At 39.4% G+C, this 23342-nt stretch overlaps 1 protein-coding gene across 1 annotated transcript in view; it reads right to left on the reverse strand.

The window, feature by feature from the left end:
* Positions 1-233: 233 nt before the first annotated feature.
* The window catches only part of LOC129250863 (tau-tubulin kinase homolog Asator-like), a 64960-nt gene continuing 41851 nt past the window's right edge, over positions 234-23342 (reverse strand). Inside the window, exon 7 of the mRNA XM_054890468.1 lies at positions 234-380. Within this exon, the coding sequence (XP_054746443.1) occupies positions 297-380 (84 nt within the window). The 3' untranslated portion in view covers positions 234-296. The remainder of the gene's footprint in view (positions 381-23342) is intronic.

The raw sequence follows: 23342 nt of genomic DNA on the forward strand, positions 1-23342 counted from the left end.
CTTCTAATCTTAATTTTAAGCAGTAATATAAGGGTAAAAATTAAAAAACAACGACTTGAATTGATACATCGGACGAATGCGGTTTCGCAAATATTTAATTTCGTAAATTTTGCGCCCCCAAAATAAATTTTTATTAATTTAGTATCGTTACAAACTAGTGTCGATTTTTCAGAATGTGTTGGTTTTAGTTTGCATGAGCATTTGACTATGAGAAAGCTCTGTTCAAAGTGGGTGTTGTGTTTGGTCACTTTCAAGGCAACGCACTGTGCCGCATGTCAATCAAAACAATGACAAAATTACACGAATTCAACTTCGAAATGCTCCCACATCCAGTGTATTCTCCAAATTTTGCTCCCTCCGACTACTGACTGTTCGCAGATCTAAAAAAACGGTAGAAATTTTATCGAATGAAAAGGTTATTGCTGAAACTGAGGCCTATTTTGAGGCAAAAGATAAACCGCCCTACAAAAGTGGTGTTGAAATGTAAGAGCGGCTCCGGAATTATTGCGTTGCTCTTGAAGGAAATTATATATATAATCCTATAAAAGGCTGATGCAGAAACAATTTAATCTTGAGAAAATAATAGCTGTCCAGCTGTCCCCAAATGGGATCTGTGTACAATCACAAAATGACCAGTCAAAGGTAAAAGTAAGTGACTTAGACGTTGAACCGCTGAAATTTATAATAAAAGAAAGCAACAAGGAAATGATTAAAAGGCTAAATGATTTGTCGTATGAAGTCGCGGAACTTAAAAAACAACATATTGGTATGAAGCAAGATATTGAGAAAATAGACTCGAAAACAGATGGGAAGAAGAAGACTGCCACAAATATATTAGAAGGCAAAGTAGAAAGAAATAAATTAATTTTTAAAGGCTTGGGCAAATACATCAAATGAAGCGGAAGTAGCTAGAGTATGCTCAGAAATATGTATTGAAAATAAAACCAACATTAGTGCAATCAACTAAAAAGATTTTCGAGCAAAATGGCAATTGTTGAAGTAAATTCTGAAGAAGAGTTGGAGAAATAGTTAAAAGTACACACAAACTAGCTGGTACATCAATCCATAGTGAGAGATTTAAATATAGAGCGACAGCAAAACAAGGCAGTTAGCACAAAACATGAAGGTGACAACGAAGTTGTTAAAATGAAACAAGGAAAAAATGCTGTTCTGCGGTCATGGGCACGTTAAAGCAGTATGAAACGAATTAATAATGGAGATGATTTAGAGAATATTGAGATAAATTATAATACACTATATAGTAAATCCTATTTCTTCTTCGGCGGCGGTACGCAAAGAACAAAAAATATTGTTCCATTGCATGCCAGATTGTTGTATAGTGCTCTCCGAGAGCAGGAGTGAGAATAATGTGGCTGGCGGAATATTTTTGAACCTTTGCAGGTTGGCAACGGCGAATATCGCAGGCGATGGAACAATGAGCTGCTTGAGCTTTATGACGACGTATGTAGTCATAGCGCAGCAAATAAAGATCCAGCGGTTACGTGGGCTGAGTCATGTCGAACGAATTGATATAAACGTATAATGTATAGCGCTAATAAATAATTAAAGAAAAGGGGAATCCAGTATAATCCTATAAATAAAAACGGAGTAGATGTTATGAGAACCAACATAAACGACAACTTTTTCTGGTTCATACCTCTACATATCCGGGCAGCAGATTGGCACGAAGAAGCATCAACGTTAAGGGAGTACTTGAAAGAAAGCACGGAGAAAAATCTTTGCATAGTGGGCGATACGAACCTAAGGATATACAGGGTGGCTGATGAAAGCCGCTACCAAAAAAGAATTGAATAACTTTTTTTCTTTTTAAGTTATCTGTTCCATTTTTGTTTTAATTTGCAGATTGATCTTTAAAATTTATTAAAATGGATAACTGGGACACGCAAACAAGAATTTGGATAGTCCGCCGCTATCACGCACTGGAGTCCGTAGTTTTGGTACAGAGAGAGTACAGGCGGATGTTTGGCGGCGATCCCCCGAGCAGATGGACCATAATGAGACTGGTGAATAATTTTGCTGAGCAAGGAACAGTCGCAAGAAGGCCTTATCATCGAAACCCACCAGTTCGGACGGAGGAAACGATCGCTGCTGTAGCTGCAGCTATACAAATCAATCCAAGGGTTTCAACAAGAAGCTTATCTGCTCAACTTGGTGTAAGCCGACAGTCTTTGCAAACAATAATGCACAAAGATTTAGACTTATTTCCCTACAAAATTCAAATGGTTAACAAACTGAATGCAGCAGACTTGCCGATTCGCTTGGAATTTTGCCAGAAGATCCTGCAAATGGTGGAAGAAGACCAAAACATGTTAAACTGCCTTTTCATGTTTGATGAGGCCCATTTCGATTTAAACGGCAATGTGAACAAACAAAATTGTCGAATATGGAGTACTTCTAACCCACAGATACTCCACGAGACGGAATTGCATCCTCTTCGCGTGACAGTGTGGTGTGCGGTTTCTTCACGCTGTATTTTCGGGCCTTATTTTTTTGAAGAAAATGGTCACACCGTTACGGTTACTGGAGACCGTTATTTGAAAATGCTGAAAGAATTTTTCTATCCAGAACTACGCCGAAAGAGAATTCCTTTCAACTCTGTGTGGTTTCAACAAGATCGGGCAACAATTGCGGCTATTCCTGTCGCAACTCTCAAAGCAGCAATGAACAACTTTTTACTAAGATGCCGCACTTGTGTCAACGAGCATGGGGGGCATTTAAATTCAATTATTTTTAAAACTAGTTAAGCTACATTTAATAAAATTTAATGACCTTCAACTTGAAAAAAAAAATAAATAAATTCCATACACTAAAAAAAAGTTATTTGAGGTTCTTAATGTAGCAAAATTCATCAGCCACCCTGTATGATGTTCAACAGCCTCTGGAAGATATGCATATATACATGCAGCTATGTTTGCAGCAGAAACGATGAAATCAAAAGACACTTTACTAAACAATAAAGGGAAAACTATGCAATGATTATGGACTTATTATGAGGAGGGAGCAATAACTTTTATAGGGGCAACGGAAAACTCGCTCAATGATTTATGTGCTGTATCGTTAGAAAGCTTGAGCTACATTGAAAGATTTGAAGTTGAAAACAAAACATGGCCCAACCACATGCCAATTAAATTATTTCTATTCATCCAGCTAAACATATGAACTTATTACACACGCTAAAGTTAAACATAAGGCAAATAGATATTTACGAGAAGAGCCTAAATCGAAGCCTTGTTAAACTAAAAAGCAAATAACTCAAAATTAAAAAAAAGTGTATTTATACTATATTACAAAGTTATAATACTAAGAAGCTGTCGTTTGAGTATTTGAACGAGTTTAAAAATCAAATAATAAAACAGACAAACAAAAAAACTTACGCGGGAAAGCAGAATATATAAAAACTTATTCGAAGATGCAAGGAGAGACTACAACGAAAAGTTATTTGCCAAAATTGACATAACATCAAGCAGAGAACGATAATGTATAGAAAGTCTCACGTGCCACGAATAGTGCGAATTGTCAAAAATGAAGTGAAACCGCGAAGACTTTTACCTAGTCCAACTCGACATCGGTCTTAACAGAGCTGCTTATAGTGAATTCTATATAAGTACATACATATGTACATTGGCTCTGCTCAGTTTTTGGCATCTGTATGAAATCAAACTGCCGACGGTATTTGGCAAGGCATTTGCATGTGCGTTTATTTGTTCCTTGGGCAAACGAAATTACATTCAATTTACGTTTTATTACAGGGAATAATATAGGTATGCATTTTCAAGATAGTATAAAACTTTAAAATTTAAAATAAATAAAAGAAAAATTCAAAGAAACCTATTTGCATATACATATATATATATATTACATTATATATATATATATATATATGTATGGGAAAACTAGGTTCAACTGCATCTTTAATAAATGTATGTACACATTTGTATGCACTGAAGCAACTATGACCTACATCACGAGGCATCGCCTTATTATACTTCTATATATATATGTATATAATTGGCGCGTACACCCTTTTTTGGGTGTTTAGCCGAGCTCCTCCTCCTATTTGTGGTGTGCGTCCTTATACTTACATATAATAATTAGGGAGTAAATACCCGAATGATCGAATTCCTGCCTAACAAATGCTAAAACAATTCTCTTTTGCATATGCATATTTGTATGTGCGTATGCACACTTGATGCCCTAGCCTATGTAAGTACATATTTGTATTCTGAACTTCCAGCAAAACAATGCTTATTAGTATACACATATGCATGTACAAACATATAATAGCACGCACAGGGCACTCACTTTATTCCTCTAAATGTGTATGTTGCCCAAAGCTAAAATGCTATGCCTAGCGACTACAAGAACAAACTACATTTATAGGCGCACCCGTAGCGGCCACGATTCTCGATGTCATGGCGCTGAACAATTTCAATTATTGTACAGCGCAACAAAAACCAATTAACAGATTAGTTCGAGCTTATATTTCAGAGCAAAATACTTTCATTCATAAAACGAGCTGCCCATATGCCAATTTTTCTCAACGGTGACCAATCTTTACTTCTAAGATTGAAGAAATTAAATCAAAATAGTCAATACTGGAATATTTCTTACAGAAACATGGTCGCGACTCCGTATATATGTTGGCACCCATTTATGTGTGTAAATATGTCTTCTAAATGCTCAACAGCCGCAACTGCTGTTCGTCAAGTGCGCTCATGAGAGTACAGTAAGGTGCAGAAGACAGCAACAAGTAGCTTATAAAAAAGTTATCTCCCGGCATTTCGATAGTAGGAGAAAATTTCGAAACAATTATTTTATGTTCTCTGACATATGTACATATATACAACCGCTATTGCAACTAAAGTACAGAATCGCAACAAGGTTCTCAAGTCGCTCGCCGGCAGCCCTTGGGGCAAAGACAAGGAAATGTTGCTGTCGAATTTTAAAGCAATAGGCCGACCGGTTCTAAACTATGCTGTGCCTGTCTGGTCACCAGGAACCAGTGATTCGCAGTGTGGATGTGTGGATTCCGCGACAGGATGTCTTTTGATGTCATCTATACATGTCATCTATCTACATGATGAAGCCCTAATGCTGCCTATTAAGAAGCATAAAAAATTGCTCAGTAAGCAGTTTCTGCTAGGGTGTTACCGCAGGACTTACCCATGCAGACACCTGCTCGAGCCTAAGCCACCTCCAAGGCACATCAGGAGGCATCTCCTCAACTACGCGGACGAGATCTCAGACAAAACCAACAGACAGCTACTGGATCGGACAGTGTACAGACAGGCCATAAACGACATTCATTGGGAGACTCTTACCACCGTCTTAAGCACCCGACTCCCGAATGCCGTTATCGGAGTCCAACCACCACCAACCGCACGCGAAGAGCTCCAACTTCCTCGAGAGTCCCGCGTAACCTTGGCACAATTATATTCTGGATATTGTAGCAGGTTAAACTCCTACTTATCCAGAATCGACCCCGACGTACTAAACATATGTCCGGCATGTGAAGGCACACCGCACGACACTAACCACCTTTTCACATGCCCCCCTAAACCCACTCATCTAACCCCTCTCCCTCTGGGCCCAACCCGTCGAAACAGTTAGTTTCCTGGACCCGCCGTTAGCTGAGCTAGACGAAGACGACCGGTGATTACGCTACACTGACAGAGCAAAGGTACTGTTACAACAACAACAACAACAACAAGGGAAGGATAACATTGTGTTATTTGTTCAATTCAATATTTCAAATTGAAACTTACTTAAAAACTGTTTGGCATAACAACCAGGACAAATTTGATTACCACTCGAGAATTTGTAGACGTTTTAATGAACAAAATAAATTCCACACGGCAATCAGCAAATGTGCCTCTCTCGGAAATTGTCCGTGACAGAAGGTTAATTGGTTTCACAGAAATTTAGGCAGACAATTTTACTGGGAGTTATCGAAGACAAAAAACTTATATGGGATAGAGTGAATACACAAGAAAGCTTATGTCTACACATTTGGTATCGATATGGGCATAGAGCAAAAATGGACATACTGCATTAGTAAAATTTTACTGATACTGAAACTTAATTCAGTAAAAAATAACTGTACTATAATTTTTTCCAGTAATCAGTAAACAAATATTTTTATTGTAAAAAAATATTTATTTCAGTAATCAAAAAAAGTTTACTGGTAATACAATTTTTTTCCAATAATCAGTAAAAAATTATGTTTGTGGTATTTTTACTGCTACTGTAAAGTGCCCATCTATGGTGTAGACCACTGAATTTCATGTACCACTAATATTGGAAATAGTGAAGCTTTTTTTTCTAATTCCACTTAAGTGTACTCGGACTCAGTTTTTCCGAATTATTATGATACTGACAAGCTGCAAATAAGAAAAAACCAAGTAAATGATCACTATTGCCAAAATTTTATATCAAAATACAGAAAACTTAACACAACTACTCTCCGAAAGAAGGGTTTAAAATGGGTTTATGTTATGATATTTGTATGGGATTTGGGAAATGTTTCTCTGATGTTTGCGCTTAAACACGCTAGCGGCAGCAAACTCAAAAGTAAACTGCTGTGGAAACGTTATATAACAAAAAGGTGTTATTGCCATGGCAACGCCTTTGAAGACAACATTTTTTGAACGATGGAGAGAATGAGGTGCCGCCTATGGTGATCCCGTTACTTTGCTCGCAACGAATTTGAAATTATCAGTTGATTTTCGTGACGTTACACTAGCCCAATTGGTGATAATTGTGACCAGATTACCATTTTCGCAACTTGATTTAGCATTTTTTTGTTTCTAATCTTGGAGTCTTAGTTCTTTCTTCTAGCCTCTTCTGATTAAAATGTGATGTTTTTAAATGTGAAAAATAACTTTTTTTTTTTAATTAGTTCAATAATTCACTCACTTATCTATTATCTAGTCACACTATCAACCATTGCGATTAATGAGTTTTCAGATTTCAATTAATTTGTTTTTCACTCTTTCTACAGGGTGAACGATATGAAGTGTTACCAATTTCACACTGTTTGTATCTGTAAAACAGCTCATGATATCAACGTCAAAATTGTTCTGATGACAGTTCAATATAATGTTTATAAGCCATCAAAAGCATTTGCGTCTCAGTTTTGTTGAATTTTGTTTTTCTGTGATGGTATTTAAACGTAATAGTGTGATTGCATTATATTTGGCTGGAAAATCAAAACCAACCATTGCTAGTAAGCTCAGTCACCTCAAAGTGAATAAAATGTTTGCGTATCGCACTATAAAACGTTACAATGATACTGGTAGCATTGCAAAACGCTATGGAGATGGACCAAAAAAAACCGCAACAACGCCAGAAATGGTTGGTAAATTGAAGGTTCCACTTGAACGAAATCCACGTCGAAGTGGAAGAAAAATAGCCAAAGAACTGAAAATATCGCAAGACAGCATTCGACGCATATTGAAAAATGAGCTCATGGTCAAGGCTTACAAGTTCCAAAAAGCACACGATCTTTCACCCCAGCAAAAAAAGTTCGGTGCGAAAGAGCAAAGAAGTTGTTGCGCTTGCACGAACGTGGCGAATTTCCTAACATTGTGTTTTCTGATGAAAAAAATTTCCCAATTGAGCAGTTCATAAACACTCAAAACGATCGTGATTACTTCACCGAACGCTCATCCGAGAATTTGAGCCTACGTATGGCCACTCGAAGCAATTTCCCATCGCAAGTAATGGTTTGGGCCGCAGTGAACGCTGATGGACGCTCTCGAATCGTGCCTGGTTTCAAAGTGAATGCGACTTATTATCGGGAAAATTTTTTAGCAGCTGCTTTAGAGAGAGTGGACACGCAAACATTTCGGTCGTAAACCATGGACATTCCAACAGGACTCGGCACCATCTAATAAAGCTCGTGTAAACCAAGAATAGTTAAAAAATCATGTTCCACACTTCATTTCGTCCACACAATAACTTTCGAATTCGCCAGACGCAAATCCCATGGACTATTCCATCTGATCCATTTTGGAGAGCAAGGTGAGGACTAAAAAATATGCCAGTACGGATGCGCTGAAAAAAGCGATTATGCGAGAATGGGCCAAAATACCTCAAGATCACATTCGCGCAGCATGCAACTAATTTTTTGACCGTTTGAAGACTATAGTCAAGGCACAAGGTGGCCATATCGAGCTAAAGTGAATATATGTTAAAATTGTAATCATTTTTGAACAATTTTGTCTTTGAAATCAATAAAAACTAATTTCACACAAAAAAGTTATGGTGTTTTGAATAGGTAACACTTCATATCGTTCACCCTATATATTAGCGCTTTTGTCTACTTCCTTATATTTTTTAATATAATTTGCCATGATTTTAATTTCACTTTTCTGTGCTTATATTTATCGCTCTTATTTTTCCACAATGATTGCTGGCTTTGGAACAGACCTTTCAGTTCTTCAATACATATTTTATTAATGTTTGTATTTGTCCACTCTTGTGCAAAATGCGAAATTTCTTTTGAAATATAGAAAGCGTAAAAAAAATTATTTGAAATGCAAAAACTTATAACGACTTTTTTCCCCTTCTTTTCACGCACAAATACCAGAGAATGTTAATGTATAGAGAAGTCTGAAGGGCTACGAATAGTGTGAATTGTCAAACATGAAGTGAAACCGCAAAGACTTTTTCATCTCGCCCGACTCGACAGCGGGGAAGTTCTTAACAGAGCTGATTGTAATGAATTCTGTATAACTACATTGGCTCTGCTCAGTTTTTGGCATCTGTATGAAATCAAATTGCCGACAGCATTTGAATATGCATTTATTTGTTCCTTCGGCAAACGAAATTTCTTTCAATTTAAATTTTATTACAGGGAATACTATATACAGGGTTTAATTGAAAAGTAATGAGCCTTACTTTTTGTAAGCAGTTTTATTAAACCTTTTTGGCTTATACAACTAAAATTCTTCGAAATAGGACCCTTGAGCGTCAAAACACCGCTGGTAGCGGTCCTTCCACTACTGGAAACATTTTTTAAACTCATCTGCCGGAATCGCGTTCAATTCGGCTGCCACAGTTTTTTGGATCGCCTCGATGGAGTCGCATCTCAAGTTTTCCGTCCACGATTTCCCGCACATTGTAATAAGTTAAATTTAACTCTTCACTGATCTCACGTAGACTAGCACGACGGTCAATGTTCAAAAATTCACGAACCCGGTTCACATCTTCGTCTGTTTGCGTCGTCGAAGGCCTTCCAGATCGCTGTTCGTCTTCAACGTCCTCCCGGCCTTCCTTGAACGACTTGTGCCACCGTTTTACCTGGGCACTGGACAGAGATTGGTCCCCGTAAGCCTCCTTGAGTAGCCCAATGATTTCGGTACTCGTTTTGTTTAGCTTTACGCAAAATTTGATCGAGTAATGTTGCTCCAGGTAACGTAGGAGGATGGTTCCATGTGTAGAAGTCCACGCAAGTGGGGAAAGTTACTGATCGCCATTCACTTGGGAGTGGTCAGGACGATTCTTCTACATATGGTTCAAGCAGCTCACAACGTCCGGGATTAGCCCACGTATCCTCTGGTTAGCTTCCGAACACCCGTTCGGGAGTGAGCTAAAGTGAGAAGGCGAAGCATCCCAGCATAGCTGGTTGTGCGCTGGGTTTGGGACCCGCCACTTAAAAACCACGCTTCTAGTGTATTAGATGTACGTACGATCCGAGGACCCAACATCGACTTGGATCATTACTTTGTTGCAGCCAAACTGCGCACACGCTTCTGTGCAGCAAAAAACGTACATCTACCCACGCAAAGAATGTTCGACATCGAAAAGCTGCAATCACAACAGACAGCCAGAAGATTCGCCACTCGACTCTCACTCCTGCTCTCGGAGAGCACTGCCCAACACACCGGCATGCGCGAGCAATGGAGCAACATTTCTCGTTCCCTACGTACCGCCGCCGAAGAAGAAATCGGATTCCGGCGAGCCCGAAAAAACAATTGGTACGACGAGGAATGTCATGCTGCCGCCGAACGAAAAGATGCCGCCTATAGAGCCACGCTGCGATCGGGCGCAACGCGAGCCATGTGGGATCGCTACAGAGAGCTGAAAAAGGAAGAGAGACGTATTATCCGACAGAAGAAACGAGAGGCCGAAATACGTGAGTGCGAGGAGCTTGAGATGCTGGCCAATAGGAACAACGCCCGAAAATTTTACCAGAAAGTTCGGCGGCTTACAGAAGGTTTTAAGACCGGGGCGTTGTCCTGTAAGAACAAAGACGGCGATCTGGTGACTGACGTACAGAGCAATCTTAAATTATGGAGGGAACACTTCTCGAACCTGTTAAACGGTGACAGCTGCGCATCTCATAGAGAATGTGAAGATCCCGATACCCCAATCGTTGACAGCGGAATTGTCGTTCCGTTACCCGACCATGACGAGGTGAGAATAGCAATATCACGGCTAAGGAACAACAAAGCCGCGGGCGCCGACGGACTCCCGGCTGAGCTATTCAAACATGGCGGCGAGGAGCTGGTAAGGTGCATGCATCAGCTCCTATGCAGAATATGGTCGGATGAAAGCATGCCTGCCGATTGGAATTTAAGTGTGCTCTGCCCAATCCATAAGAAGGGCGATCCTGCAATTTGTGCCAATTACCGCGGGATTAGTATTCTCAATATCGCCTATAAGGTTCTAGCGAGCGTATTGTGTGAAAGGCTGAAGCCCACCGTCAACCAACTGATTGCACCTTATCAGTGTGGCTTCAGACCTGGAAAGTCTACCATCGACCAAATATTCACAATACGCCAAATCTTGGAAAAGACCCATGAAAGGAGAATCGACACACACCATCTTTTCGTCGACTTCAAAGCTGCATTCGACAGTACGGAAAGGAGTTACCTGTAAGCCGCTATGTCTGAATTTGGTATCCCCGCAAAACTAATACGGCTATGTAAGATGACGTTGCTCAACACCAGCAGCGCCGTCAGAATTGGGAAGGACCTCTCCGAGCCGTTTGATACCAAACGAGGTTTCAGACAGGGTGACTAGCTGTCGTGTGACTTCTTTAACCTGATGTTGGAGAGCATCGTACGAGCCGCAGAACTTAATCGCTCAGGCACAATTTTTTATAAGAGCGTACAATTGCTGGCGTATGCCGATGATATTGACATCATCGGCCTTAATAATCGCGCTGTTAGTTCTGCCTTCTCCAAACTGGATAAAGAGGCAAAGCGAATGGGTTTGGTGGTGAACGAGGACAAAACGAAGTACCTCCTGTCTTCAAACAAACAGTCGGCGCACTCGCGTATCGGCACCCACGTCACTGTTGGCAGTTATAATTTTGAGGTTGTAAAAGACTTCGTGTATTTAGGAACCAGCATTAACACCGATAACAATGTCAGCCTTGAAATACAACGTAGAATCTCTCTTGCCAACAAGTGCTACTTTGGACTAAGTAGGCAATTGAGCAGTAAAGTCCTCTCTCGACGAACAAAGCTAACACTCTACAAGGCTCTCATCATGCCCGTCCTAACGTATGGCGCAGAAGCTTGGACGATGACAACATCCGATGAAGCGACGCTTGGAGTGTTCGAGAGAAAGATTCTGCGTAAGATTTTTGGACCTTTGCACGTTGGCAACGGCGAATATCGTAGACGATGGAACGATGAGCTGTATGAGCTTTACGACGACATAGACATAGCGCAGCGAATAAAGATCCAGCGGCTTCGTTGGCTGGGTCATGTCGTCCGAATGGATACAAACGCTCCGGCTTTGAAAGTATTCGATGCGGTACCAGCTGGTGGTAGCAGAGGAAGAGGAAGGTCTCCTCTGCGTTGGAAAGATCAGGTGGAGAAGGACTTGGCTTAACTTGGTGTGTCCAATTGGCGCCGGTTAGCACGAGAAAGAAACGGCTGGCGCGCTTTGTTAAACTCGGCCTAAATCGCGTAAGCGGTTATCGCGCCAATTAAAAAGAAGAAGAACGTTGCTCCAACGATCGCTGCATTTTCGCCACTGCAAAATCCTAACACACTTTCAAACCAGCTTTCACGCGCGGAGCAATGTTGACTGCACCGCTGTTTGCAGCGAACTGGGACCGGTTTCTAGTGGAAGGGGAAGGTCCAACGATCCTTGTCCCCCACCAGCCGATTCGGTTGATCGCTTTTCAGACGCTCCGCTCGGGAAGGCTCATTACTTTTCAATCAAACCCTATATGTAGGTATATGTATTTTCTAGACAGTATAAAACTTTCAAATTTAAAATAAATAAAAGAAAAATTCAAAGAAACCTATTTGCATATACATATGGGACAACTAAGTTCAATTGCATATTTAATAAATGTACGTACTCATTTGTATGTACTGAAGCAACCATGACCTACCTCACGAGTATCGCCGTATCATATTTCATGCAATAATTAGGGAGTAAATATCCGAATTAACTATTTTGCATATGCATGTACATACATATCTGTATGTGCGTATGTACACTTGATGCCTTTGCCTATGTACGTACATATTTGTATTCTGAACTTCCAGCAAAACAATGCTAATTAGTATACACATATGAATGTACATATAACCGCCCACACAGGGCACTCACTTTATTCCTCTAAATGTGTATGTCGTCCAAAGCTAAAATTTTATGCCCAGCGACTACAAGAACAAAATACATTAATAGGTGCAACGGTAGCGGGCATGATTCTAGTTGCCATGACGCTGAACAATTTCAAATGTTGTACAGAATAACAAAAACCAGTTCATTGATAAGTTCGAGCTCATATTTCTATGAGCAAAGTACTTTCATTCACAAAACGAGCCGCCCTATGCCAGTTTTTCTCAACGATGACAAAATTTTAATTCTAAGATTAAAGAAATCAAATCAAAATAGTCAATACGTGAATATTTCTTACAGAAATATTTGCCAATATTGGGTGAGTCTTGAATTTTTTTTCGAGTCGAGTGGCCGCGGCTCCGTACACATGTATGCATCAATATATGTATGTAAATATCTCTATATTATATTATTATATATAAATATATTTCTAAATGCTCGACAACCGCAGCTGCTTGTTCGCATGAGCGAACGTTAATGTATAGAGAAGTTTCAATGACAGGAACATATGGAATTTTGAAGGGTACTCGTCCCACGAAGATTAATCACCACATACACAATTTTCCCCACAAAATAACAGCAAGGGACTGAATTATGTAAGTTTAGCAGCAGTAGATTAGAATTTGTTGGTGATTAGAAACAAATAATGTTAACGCTGTAGGCTGACTTTTTTCCAAATCATTCAAAATTATATATACATGCGGCCGCCGTAGCCGAATGGGTTGGTGCGTGATTACCATTCGGAATTCGCAGAGAAAACGTTGTTTCGAATGTCGGTGAAACCAAAAAAAAAATAACAACATTTTTCTAATAGCGGTCGTCCCTCGGCAGGCAATGGCAAACCTCCGAGGGTATTTTTGCCAGGAAAAAGCTACTCATAAAAATATCTGCCGTTCGGAGTCGGCTTGAAACTGTAGGTCCCTCCATTTGTGGAACAACATCAACACGCACACCACAAATAGGAGGAGGAGCTCGGCCAAACACCCAAAATGGGTGTACGCGCCAATTATATATATAAGGCATCTTCTGTTAAAACTTTGTTGAATACAAAATCAAAATTCTTTATAAAGAATTGCTTCATTACCAGGCACAGGAAGATGGCATATGCTAATTCAAATATGTGAATTTACATATGTGTATGTATGTATGCATATATGCGGCTGCGTTCACTTGCGAAGCAAAAATATTACGATTCCCTAAAACTTCTCAAGAAATCCAGGACACATTCATAAGCACATGATTGTGCCGAAAACTATGAATTATCAAGCGTTAACCAAATTGCTTCATAATTTACTTAAACAACTTTTTAGGTCTTTACCATGAAGTAGTATGTTCAAGACTGAAAAATATTAGTTCAACAATTTGCGGCTTTAGTCCCTGTTGTTATGAACAGCGCTGCACAGAAGCTTCAATTTTAAATATTTGGCATTTTGGGCTTCATCTGAAGATTGAATGTATGTTGAGTAACCTCCAAATAAGCCGCACACTGATTTCAGACTAAGTTTCTAACTTTGCAGCTCATGAGCGCACTAAACGCACAACAGCTGTGGCTGTTGAGCATTGAGAAGACATAGTTACATACATATATGGGTGCAAACATATATACGGAGCCGCGATCATTCGACATGACAAAAGTTCACGATTCACCAAATATTGGCAAATATTTCTGTAGGAAATATTCTATTGATTTGATTTCTTGAATCTTTGATAATTATATTATAATATATAATTTTTCGTCATCGTTGAAAATTGGCATATGGGCGGCTCGTTTTATGAATGAAAGTACTTTGCTCATAGAACTATGACCTCAAACTTATCAAAGAATTTGGTTTTGTTATTACTTACTTAGTTACTTAAATGGCACTACAACCGTATGTCGGTTTTTGCCGAAACTAAAATATTGCGCCTTCTACCTTTGTTCGCTGCTTGCTGGCGCCAGTTGGTGATACCGAGTGCTGCCAGGTTATTCCTCACTTGATCTCCCAGCGGAGATTGGGTCTTCCTCTTTCTCGTCGTCCACCACTGGGTTCCCTCTCGAAGGACTGTCGTGCCGGAGAACTTTCGTTCATCCTCCAGACATTGCCAAGCCAGCGCATCCGCTGTATTTTAATACGTTCCACTATGCCCACATCTTGGTATAACTCATGCTCGCTGTTCCATCGGATACGGAACTCATTTCCGCCAATGCGAAGAGGACCAATTATTTTTCGGATAATTTTTTTCTCGAACGCTCCTAGTACTTCCTCATCAGTTGTCGTCATCGTCCAAGCTTCTGCGACATATACAAGAACGGGGATGATAGACGTTTCTCCAGCATTGTTTTCGTTTTTGAAGAGAGAGCTCTACTTCTCAATTGCCTACTGAGCCCAAAGTAACACCTTTTGGCAAAAGTTAGCCTTCGTTTAATCTCTAAGCTGACGTCGTTCTGGTTGTTTACACTGGTTCCTAAATAAACGAACCTTCAAATTCGCCGTTGCCAACAGGGACGTGTTGTCCGAGATGCGAGGATTCTTTGTACTTTGTTTTACTCTCGTTCCCGTAAGACCCACTTTATCTGCTTTCTTCTCCAGGCTGGTATACGCTGAACATATGGCGCGGTTGTTCAGGCGGACAATATCAATATAGTCAACATACCCCACTAGCATGACCCTTTTGTAGTAAATAGTGCCAAAGCGGTTTACCTCAGCAGCACGTATGATTTCAGTAGGAGATTGAAAAAATTACACGAAAGGAAATTAGCTTGTCTGACACCTCGTTTGGTATCGAACGGCTCGGAGAGGTTCTTACCGATCATGACGGAGCTTACCGTAGCTCTCAACGTCATTTTACAAAGCCGTATAAGTTTTGCGGGAATACCAAAGTCAGACATAGCGGCATAAAGGTCATTCCTGTTTGTGCTTTCGAAAGCAGCTTTGAAATCGACGAAGGATTGGTGTGTGTCGATTTGTCGTTCGTAGGTTTTCTCCAATATTTGGCTTATCGTGAAGAACTGGTCAATAGTAGACTTACCAGGGCTGAAGCCGCACTGATAAGTCCAATCAGTTCTTTGACGATGGGCTTCAGTCTCTCAGATAATATGCCCGATAAGACCTTGTATACGACGTTAATAATGGTAATCCCATGATAATATTCGCATTTCTTGAGGATTGGACAGAGTACCCTTAAGTTCCAGTCCTTCGGCATGCATTCATCCGACCATATTTTGCATAGCAGCTGGTGCATGCGGTGTGCTAGCTCTTCGCCTCCAGCTGTGAATTGCTCTACCGGTAGTCCGTCGGCTCCTGCGGATTTGTTGTTTTTTAGCTGCGATATCGCCATTCGAACCTCTTTAAGATCGGGTGGTATTACGACCATTCCGTCGTCCACCGCTGGGGTATCGGTCTCAACTTCGTTGACCACGCAGCTACTGCCACCGTTAAGCAGTTGTGCGAAGTGATTCCTCCATAACCCAAGTATTCCCTGAAACCTTCAATTTGGCAATTATTGTACCGTTGGCGTTGAAAGCCAACTACCGTCTCAGCAGCGGGAGATAGCGTTCTACAGCGTGGTTAGCTCTGGTTAAGCTGGAGTGAGAGTTGAGCTACGAAGTTCTTGGCTATCCGTTGTGATTGCAGTTTCGCCACGTCAAGTTTTCGCTGCGTACGTTGGCGTACACTTTTCGCCACTCACAGTCGTGTGTGAACCTTGCCTGCAACTAGATAAAGGTCCGTGTCGACGTTTGGACCACGAATTGTGCACCCGTCTAGCACACTGGAGCAGTGCCGACCGTCTATCACAACATGATCAATTTGTGAGTATGTGGCTTGATCGGGAGATAGCTAAGTAGCCTTGTGTAAATTTCAATGTTGGAATCTGGTGCTACTTACAACCATGTTTCGAGCCGCGGCGAAGTCTATAAGCCTCATACCGTTGTTGGTTGTTTTCTCATAGAGATTAAATTCCCGACTGTGGGACCAAAGACACTGGCATTGAAGTCGCCAAACACGATTTTTACGTCGTGACAGGGGCAGCGATCGTAGGCTTGTTCTAGGGGAACGTAAAAGTTGTCCTTCTCGTTCGTCGGGGCGTGCACGTAAATTGAATCACTGAAAGAACTCTGTATACGTGACAAATTGTCTTTAAAATGTGCGTTTCAAAAAAAAAAAAAATGCGTTATGATTATTTCTATAGTGAAAAAACAGAGTTTTACAAATCCATCCTTGTATTTAAAATATATGTTAACACAATTTCTTAAAAAAAGGAAGAACAAGGTACTTCTTTTTCAAAAAGGTCGTTGCTATGGTTTCTGCAATTTTTTTGTTTATTTTTACTATGAATACACCTCTATGACCTTATTTCGGATTCAGTAAATTCAAAGGATTTTTCAAATTTGTAAAAGGTATTAAATGTTAAGAAGAGTTGAAAGATGTAGATGCAATATACTTGTATAACCTCATAAGGAGCAAATAATGAGATTTGCACTTATAAAACATCACATTTCATAAAAATCAACAAATTTTTAATAGTACTAAAATCTTTTCAGAGTGTGCTTTTTTTAGCCTCTTTTAAATGTAAATTTTTTTTTATTATCATACAATTTTGGTAGCTTCAAATAAAAAAAAGGAATAAACACCAAACTCAAAAATGTTCTTATTTCGGGTATAAAAAAGCACTAAATTTATTGCGAACAGCAAAGGGTTGGTAATACTGCCGCTCTCTCTGATTAACGCAATCTTGCTTCTATTATCCTTCCATGTTTTGAATATTTATGTCAGATTGTACCATGATGAGATTTTGAAATGCATAAAATATCAAGTTAAAAACGCAAACAAAATCATGAAATATGATATAGAAATATATTTATGATACAGATATAACTAACTTAAGTCTAATACTGGTTGGTGCGTGACTATCATTGGAGGTGCGTAGGCTCGAATCTCCGTGCATGAAACACCAGAATAGTAGAGTTTTTTCCAATAGCGATTTTCCCTCAGCAGGCAATGGAAAACCTCCGAGTGTATTTCTGCCATGAAGAAGCTCCTCAAAACCATTTGCCGTTCGGAGTCGGCTTAAAACTGTAGGTCCCTCCATTTATAGAACAACATCAAGACGCCCGCTACAAATAGGAGGAGCTTGGCAAAACACCCGAAAAGTGTGTACGCGCCAATTACAGATATACATATATTATAAGATGGAATGCCTATTTCCAGGATAGGCATATATATATATATACATACAAAGGGAAATGCCTATTTTCAGGACCAGAGTCTGTAATATCTGACAGGACGTCTTTTGCCATGATATCGTAATATAAGAAAGAAGTAAGGATGCATTGCTTGGGGATAGATGAGGAACTAACACCTGCCATAAAAGAGATAATAATTCTCAAGCCAAGTAGTAAATACACCGAACTACAGGGTATGGTTATATATTGTTTATTTAATACATTTATTTTTAAACTAGCTAATAATCGAAATGCGTTATATATATGCCTCAATAAATGCAGTAAAAACAATTATAGGAAAAATATTAAACAAAATTATCGCCCACTTGGGGCATAGATTCACTATTTATCCAGAGTACCTAGTCTGGAGTAAGCTATAAATGTTTGACGATTGGAAAGAACCTTATTTGAAGATTCTCTCTTCTTCTTAATTGGCGCGATAACCGCTTACGCGATTTAGGCCGAGTTTAACAAAGCGCGCCAGCCGTTTCTTTCTCGTGCTAACCGGCGCCAATTGGACACACCAAGTTAAGCCAAGTCCTTCTCCACCTGATCTTTCCAACGCAAAGGAGGCCTTCTTCTTCCTCTGCTACCACCAGCTGGTACCGCATCAACTACTTTCAAAGCCGGAGAGTATTTGAAGATTGTTCATGGATTATTCAGCACATTTTCTCCTTTCCAAAGAGTTAAAACACACTTTATTATGTTATGTAGAATGGCAATTATGTATGTCTCCTTGCTCAGAACTCTGAATGAAAGTAATAAAATAAATTTTGTTCTGCATACCGTTTAAATTAAATATAAATTTAAATAATAACGGGGTAAACGTTAAAGATGTAAACAATGATAATATCATGTTAGAGGATGTTTAATTATTAATTAAATTTTATTAGCCTACAAAAAATTTGTGTACGAGAATCATTTTTTGTAGACATAAGTCGTTTATTCGTGCGTCTGGTTGATTTTCTTTTTCAGGCCATATTTTGTAAAGGGAGGTAATGTAAAACACTTTCAAACAATCTGGCGTGCAAAATAGGGACTCCAAATTTAAAATCAATTTCACTTAATGTTTCTTGTTTATCAATGTTGTTAAAGCCTTTCGATGATGCACCACAAATATAGCACTGACTAGTAGACTTTGTTCCGGCTGCAGCATTACATATTTTTCCGATTACCGAAGGAACCTGAAAAAAATGCTTACAAGAGAATTTGATTTCATTCAAATTTACTTCAGCTGCTTTCAGCGCTTTCGCAGACTCTTCGACGTAGTTTTTTCTTCTTCTGCCACATTATTTGATTATTTCGAAAGTCGGAACCCTATTTGACGGCGAAACGTTGGGACGAGGGCGTGAGGTTTTGCAATATGACCTTTTTATTATCCTTTCCACATACTACTCTGATTGATTATCATAATCGAATTTGTGTTTGTTTTTAACTTGCTGAAAGTCAACGCATTCCCATTTACAAGTTATATTTAAAGAATTTCTTATTTTTCCTAGAGCGACAGTTAAAAGCATTTCTTCCAAGAAAACTGATAACCGCGTTATAATATAAGTTAACATACCACAGTAGTAGGCAGCAAAGACAACCTAAACCAAATAACATAAACGTAGCGTAAACGACAACGTAAGCCCGTGTAAGCAGTCCAAAATCGTGGGAATTGCTGCTCCAGCTAAATAGAGTCCCACGACAGTCAGAGTGAGGTGTTGGCAGTTATGGAGTCAGTTATTCAGGTGCAGTCTGGTACCTATAGATCGTAAACATTCTTGATTTGCTTGTAATAATAGATAATAATATGTACCTATAAAAAGCCTTTTTAGGTTGTTAGGACATTTTCGTACTGACGTCTACGTCAGCTTCAAAGCACATTGTTAAAGGAGTAACACTATAACAAAGCTTCTTCCTTTCTGAGGCATTTTGTCCATTTTTCTTTCAAACTTGATTTAAATAGCGAAATCTTTATTTTTGTCATTTAATAAAAAGTACACTCCTCACAAAAATTAAGGGAGCAAGAAAAAAATTCAAATTTTTTCAGGTTTTTTGACGGACTGTATCTATGTGAAAAATGATCGTACCAGAAATTTAAAAAAAGCATTTTGAAGCTCCAGGGCTCTACTTTTCGAATCCGTGGAGCAAAAATTTTGCCAGGCCACGGTTTCAACGCAATCTGAAAAAGTATGACGAAAAAAAAATTTTCCAAATTTTTATCTTTCTTTCTTGGGCTCCACGGGCTCGAAAAAAATTTTTTCGATAAAGCGATCATATGGACCAGAAAGCCTGATTATTCAGCTTCATTTTCCTTTTTTTAAATTCTTCCTACGTCCATGTGTCACGGAGATATCCGGAATTGAACAAGAAAGGACCCTTTTGTCCTCAAGCAGCGATATCTCGACAACGAATGGTCGCATCGGAAATTGGAGGACGGTTTTGGAATCTGCAATAAATTCCCCATAAAATTCCGTGTAGACGTTTCACGGCGAAATTTTTTTTTTCTTTCAGTACTTCCCTGCAAAAAGTGGAAAAAATTGAATTTTTCTCTTGATTTGGAAAATCGGCTGTATCACCGCAAATATTGAGCATTGAGCAACGGTTTTCAGGGTTTTTTTCGCCTTAATGTATCCCTAATAACCCTGTAAATTTTTAGATTGATCCACTGAACCGTTTTTCCGGGCCGATCAATCAAAATTTTTAAAAAAATTAAAGGAACAAGATGTTTACCCTTAAACATTTTGTAATTTTTTTGAAATGGAAAAATCTTTTTTTCTCTCACTTTTTTTCTCAATTCTGCACCAGATACTGCATTAGTTCAAAAAAAGAAACACAAAAAAAAATTTCGAAAATTTTCGAAAAAAAAATTTTTTGAATTTTTTTTTTTTTTTTTTCTTTTTTCATAAAGTTATAGCCTATCAACAAAGCATAAAAAAAGGTCTACACCTTAATTTTCGTATTAAAAAATTTATCGAACAAATTAAAAGTTGATACCCCCAAGGCAGGTCGAATATTCGTTTTACGAATATTGGAGCAATTAATTTTTCTGCGTTACACAAAGTGTCTAAAAAACAGTTTTTTTAAGACTATCCTGCTTTCTTGGTTAAAAAAAACCAAACAACAGTTTTTGTCAAAACTCGAGATTTTTAAATTTTTGGTAAAAAAAAATTAATTCAAAGTTTTCGCAAACTTAATTTTTTTTTAATTTTTCATCATGCCTCGCCGGCATTTATCCGCGCCAGAAGTCGCTCGATTAGTGACTCTTGTAGAAGAAGGTCACACTTATCGTGAAGTTGGGCAACAACTGAACGTTAGCTCCTCTGTCGTATCTCGGGCTTATAATCGGTATTTGGAAACGGATGGCTATGAACGACGAGCTGGACAAGGTCGTCGTCGCGTGACCACCCCTCGCGATGATCGAACGATCGTTCGACGTGTTCGTCAAGAACCGTTTATTCCTGCAAACGTTGTCGCCCGGAATGTTCCAAACCGTCAACAACAACGACAACGACAACAGCAACGGCAACGACGACAACAGCCGCGGAACGTTTCTGTTCAAACGATTCGAAATCGTCTCCGTGAGGCTGGAGTGCGAACAAGAAGGGCTGCCCGAGTTCCGATGTTGACAACCGCGCATTGTCGTGCCCGGTTGGCTTACGCTCGCCAACACGCTAATTGGACCATGAGGCAATGGAACAATGTTCTGTTTTCTGATGAGTGTCGAGTTTGCTTGTATGGTAATGACCGAAGATCCCGAGTTTGGCGTCGTCGGGGAGAGCGATTTTCACGAAACTTCACTCAGTCCGTAGCTGCTTATAATGGAGGATCAATAATGGTTTGGGGAGGAGTTTCACGGTTCACGCGAACTCCTTTGGTTATTATCCGCCAAAATCTGAATGCTAGACGTTACATTGACGACATCTTGCGACCCGTTGTCTTGCCTCTACGGCAAAACACTAGGGGATTCATTTTTATGCAAGACAATGCTCGCCCTCACACAGCAAACATCACCCGTCAGTTTTTTGGAAGACACGAAATAACGTTGTTGAGGCATCCAGCGATGAGCTCTGATCTTAACCCAATCGAGCATGTCTGGGATATCCTGAAGCGTCGATTACGTCGGTTTCACCCCAACATTAGAACCTTACCTGCATTAGAGCGGGCGTTAGTTGAAACGTGGCGACGGATTCCGCAGAGAATGATTCGAAACTGCATTTCGAATATGCCTCAAAGGTTGCAGGCTGTTAAGAGGAACAGAGGTGGCAATACGCGGTATTAGCCCACACACACACACACACACACACACACACACACACACACACAATCTTTAGAGAATGAGTTTGGAGTCTCAAAATACTGTGGAAGTGACGAGCCACGGGGTCTCATTCTCTGAGAAAACCACACACATACACGTGCGTAAGCACAAAAGAAGCGTGAATCCGACCGAGCAACCTCCACGTGGTGCGCTTTGGGTAACGCAAATGCCGGCGGTGGATGTTCCAATCCACTTTTATGTGGAATAATTTCAGTATTTGACTCAAATTTAAAAAAAAAAATTTTTCAAAAAAAAAATTTTTTTTTCGAAAATTTTCGAAATTTTTTTTTGTGTTTCTTTTTTTGAACTAATGCAGTATCTGGTGCAGAATTGAGAAAAAAAGTGAGAGAAAAAAAGATTTTTCCATTTCAAAAAAATTACAAAATGTTTAAGGGTAAACATCTTGTTCCTTTAATTTTTTTAAAAATTTTGATTGATCGGCCCGGAAAAACGGTTCAGTGGATCAATCTAAAAATTTACAGGGTTATTAGGGATACATTAAGGTGAAAAAAACCCTGAAAACCGTTGCTCAATGCTCAATATTTGCGGTGATACAGCCGATTTTCCAAATCAAGAGAAAAATTCAATTTTTTCCACTTTTTGCAGGGAAGTACTGAAAGAAAAAAAAAATTTCGCCGTGAAACGTCTACACGGAATTTTATGGGGAATTTATTGCAGATTCCAAAACCGTCCTCCAATTTCCGATGCGACCATTCGTTGTCGAGATATCGCTGCTTGAGGACAAAAGGGTCCTTTCTTGTTCAATTCCGGATATCTCCGTGACACATGGACGTAGGAAGAATTTAAAAAAAGGAAAATGAAGCTGAATAATCAGGCTTTCTGGTCCATATGATCGCTTTATCGAAAAAATTTTTTTCGAGCCCGTGGAGCCCAAGAAAGAAAGATAAAAATTTGGAAAATTTTTTTTTCGTCATACTTTTTCAGATTGCGTTGAAACCGTGGCCTGGCAAAATTTTTGCTCCACGGATTCGAAAAGTAGAGCCCTGGAGCTTCAAAATGCTTTTTTTAAATTTCTGGTACGATCATTTTTCACATAGATACAGTCCGTCAAAAAACCTGAAAAAATTTGAATTTTTTTCTTGCTCCCTTAATTTTTGTGAGGAGTGTAGCTTTCTAAAGAATCTATACCTGCTTCAAAGCTCGGTTAATTTCGGCCTTTCATTATTCCGTAAAAATATCTGCGGGTGAAATATTCACGCCTGA

The sequence above is a fragment of the Anastrepha obliqua genome, chromosome 6, assembly GCF_027943255.1.
Source record: "Anastrepha obliqua isolate idAnaObli1 chromosome 6, idAnaObli1_1.0, whole genome shotgun sequence".
Lineage (NCBI taxonomy): Eukaryota > Metazoa > Arthropoda > Insecta > Diptera > Tephritidae > Anastrepha > Anastrepha obliqua.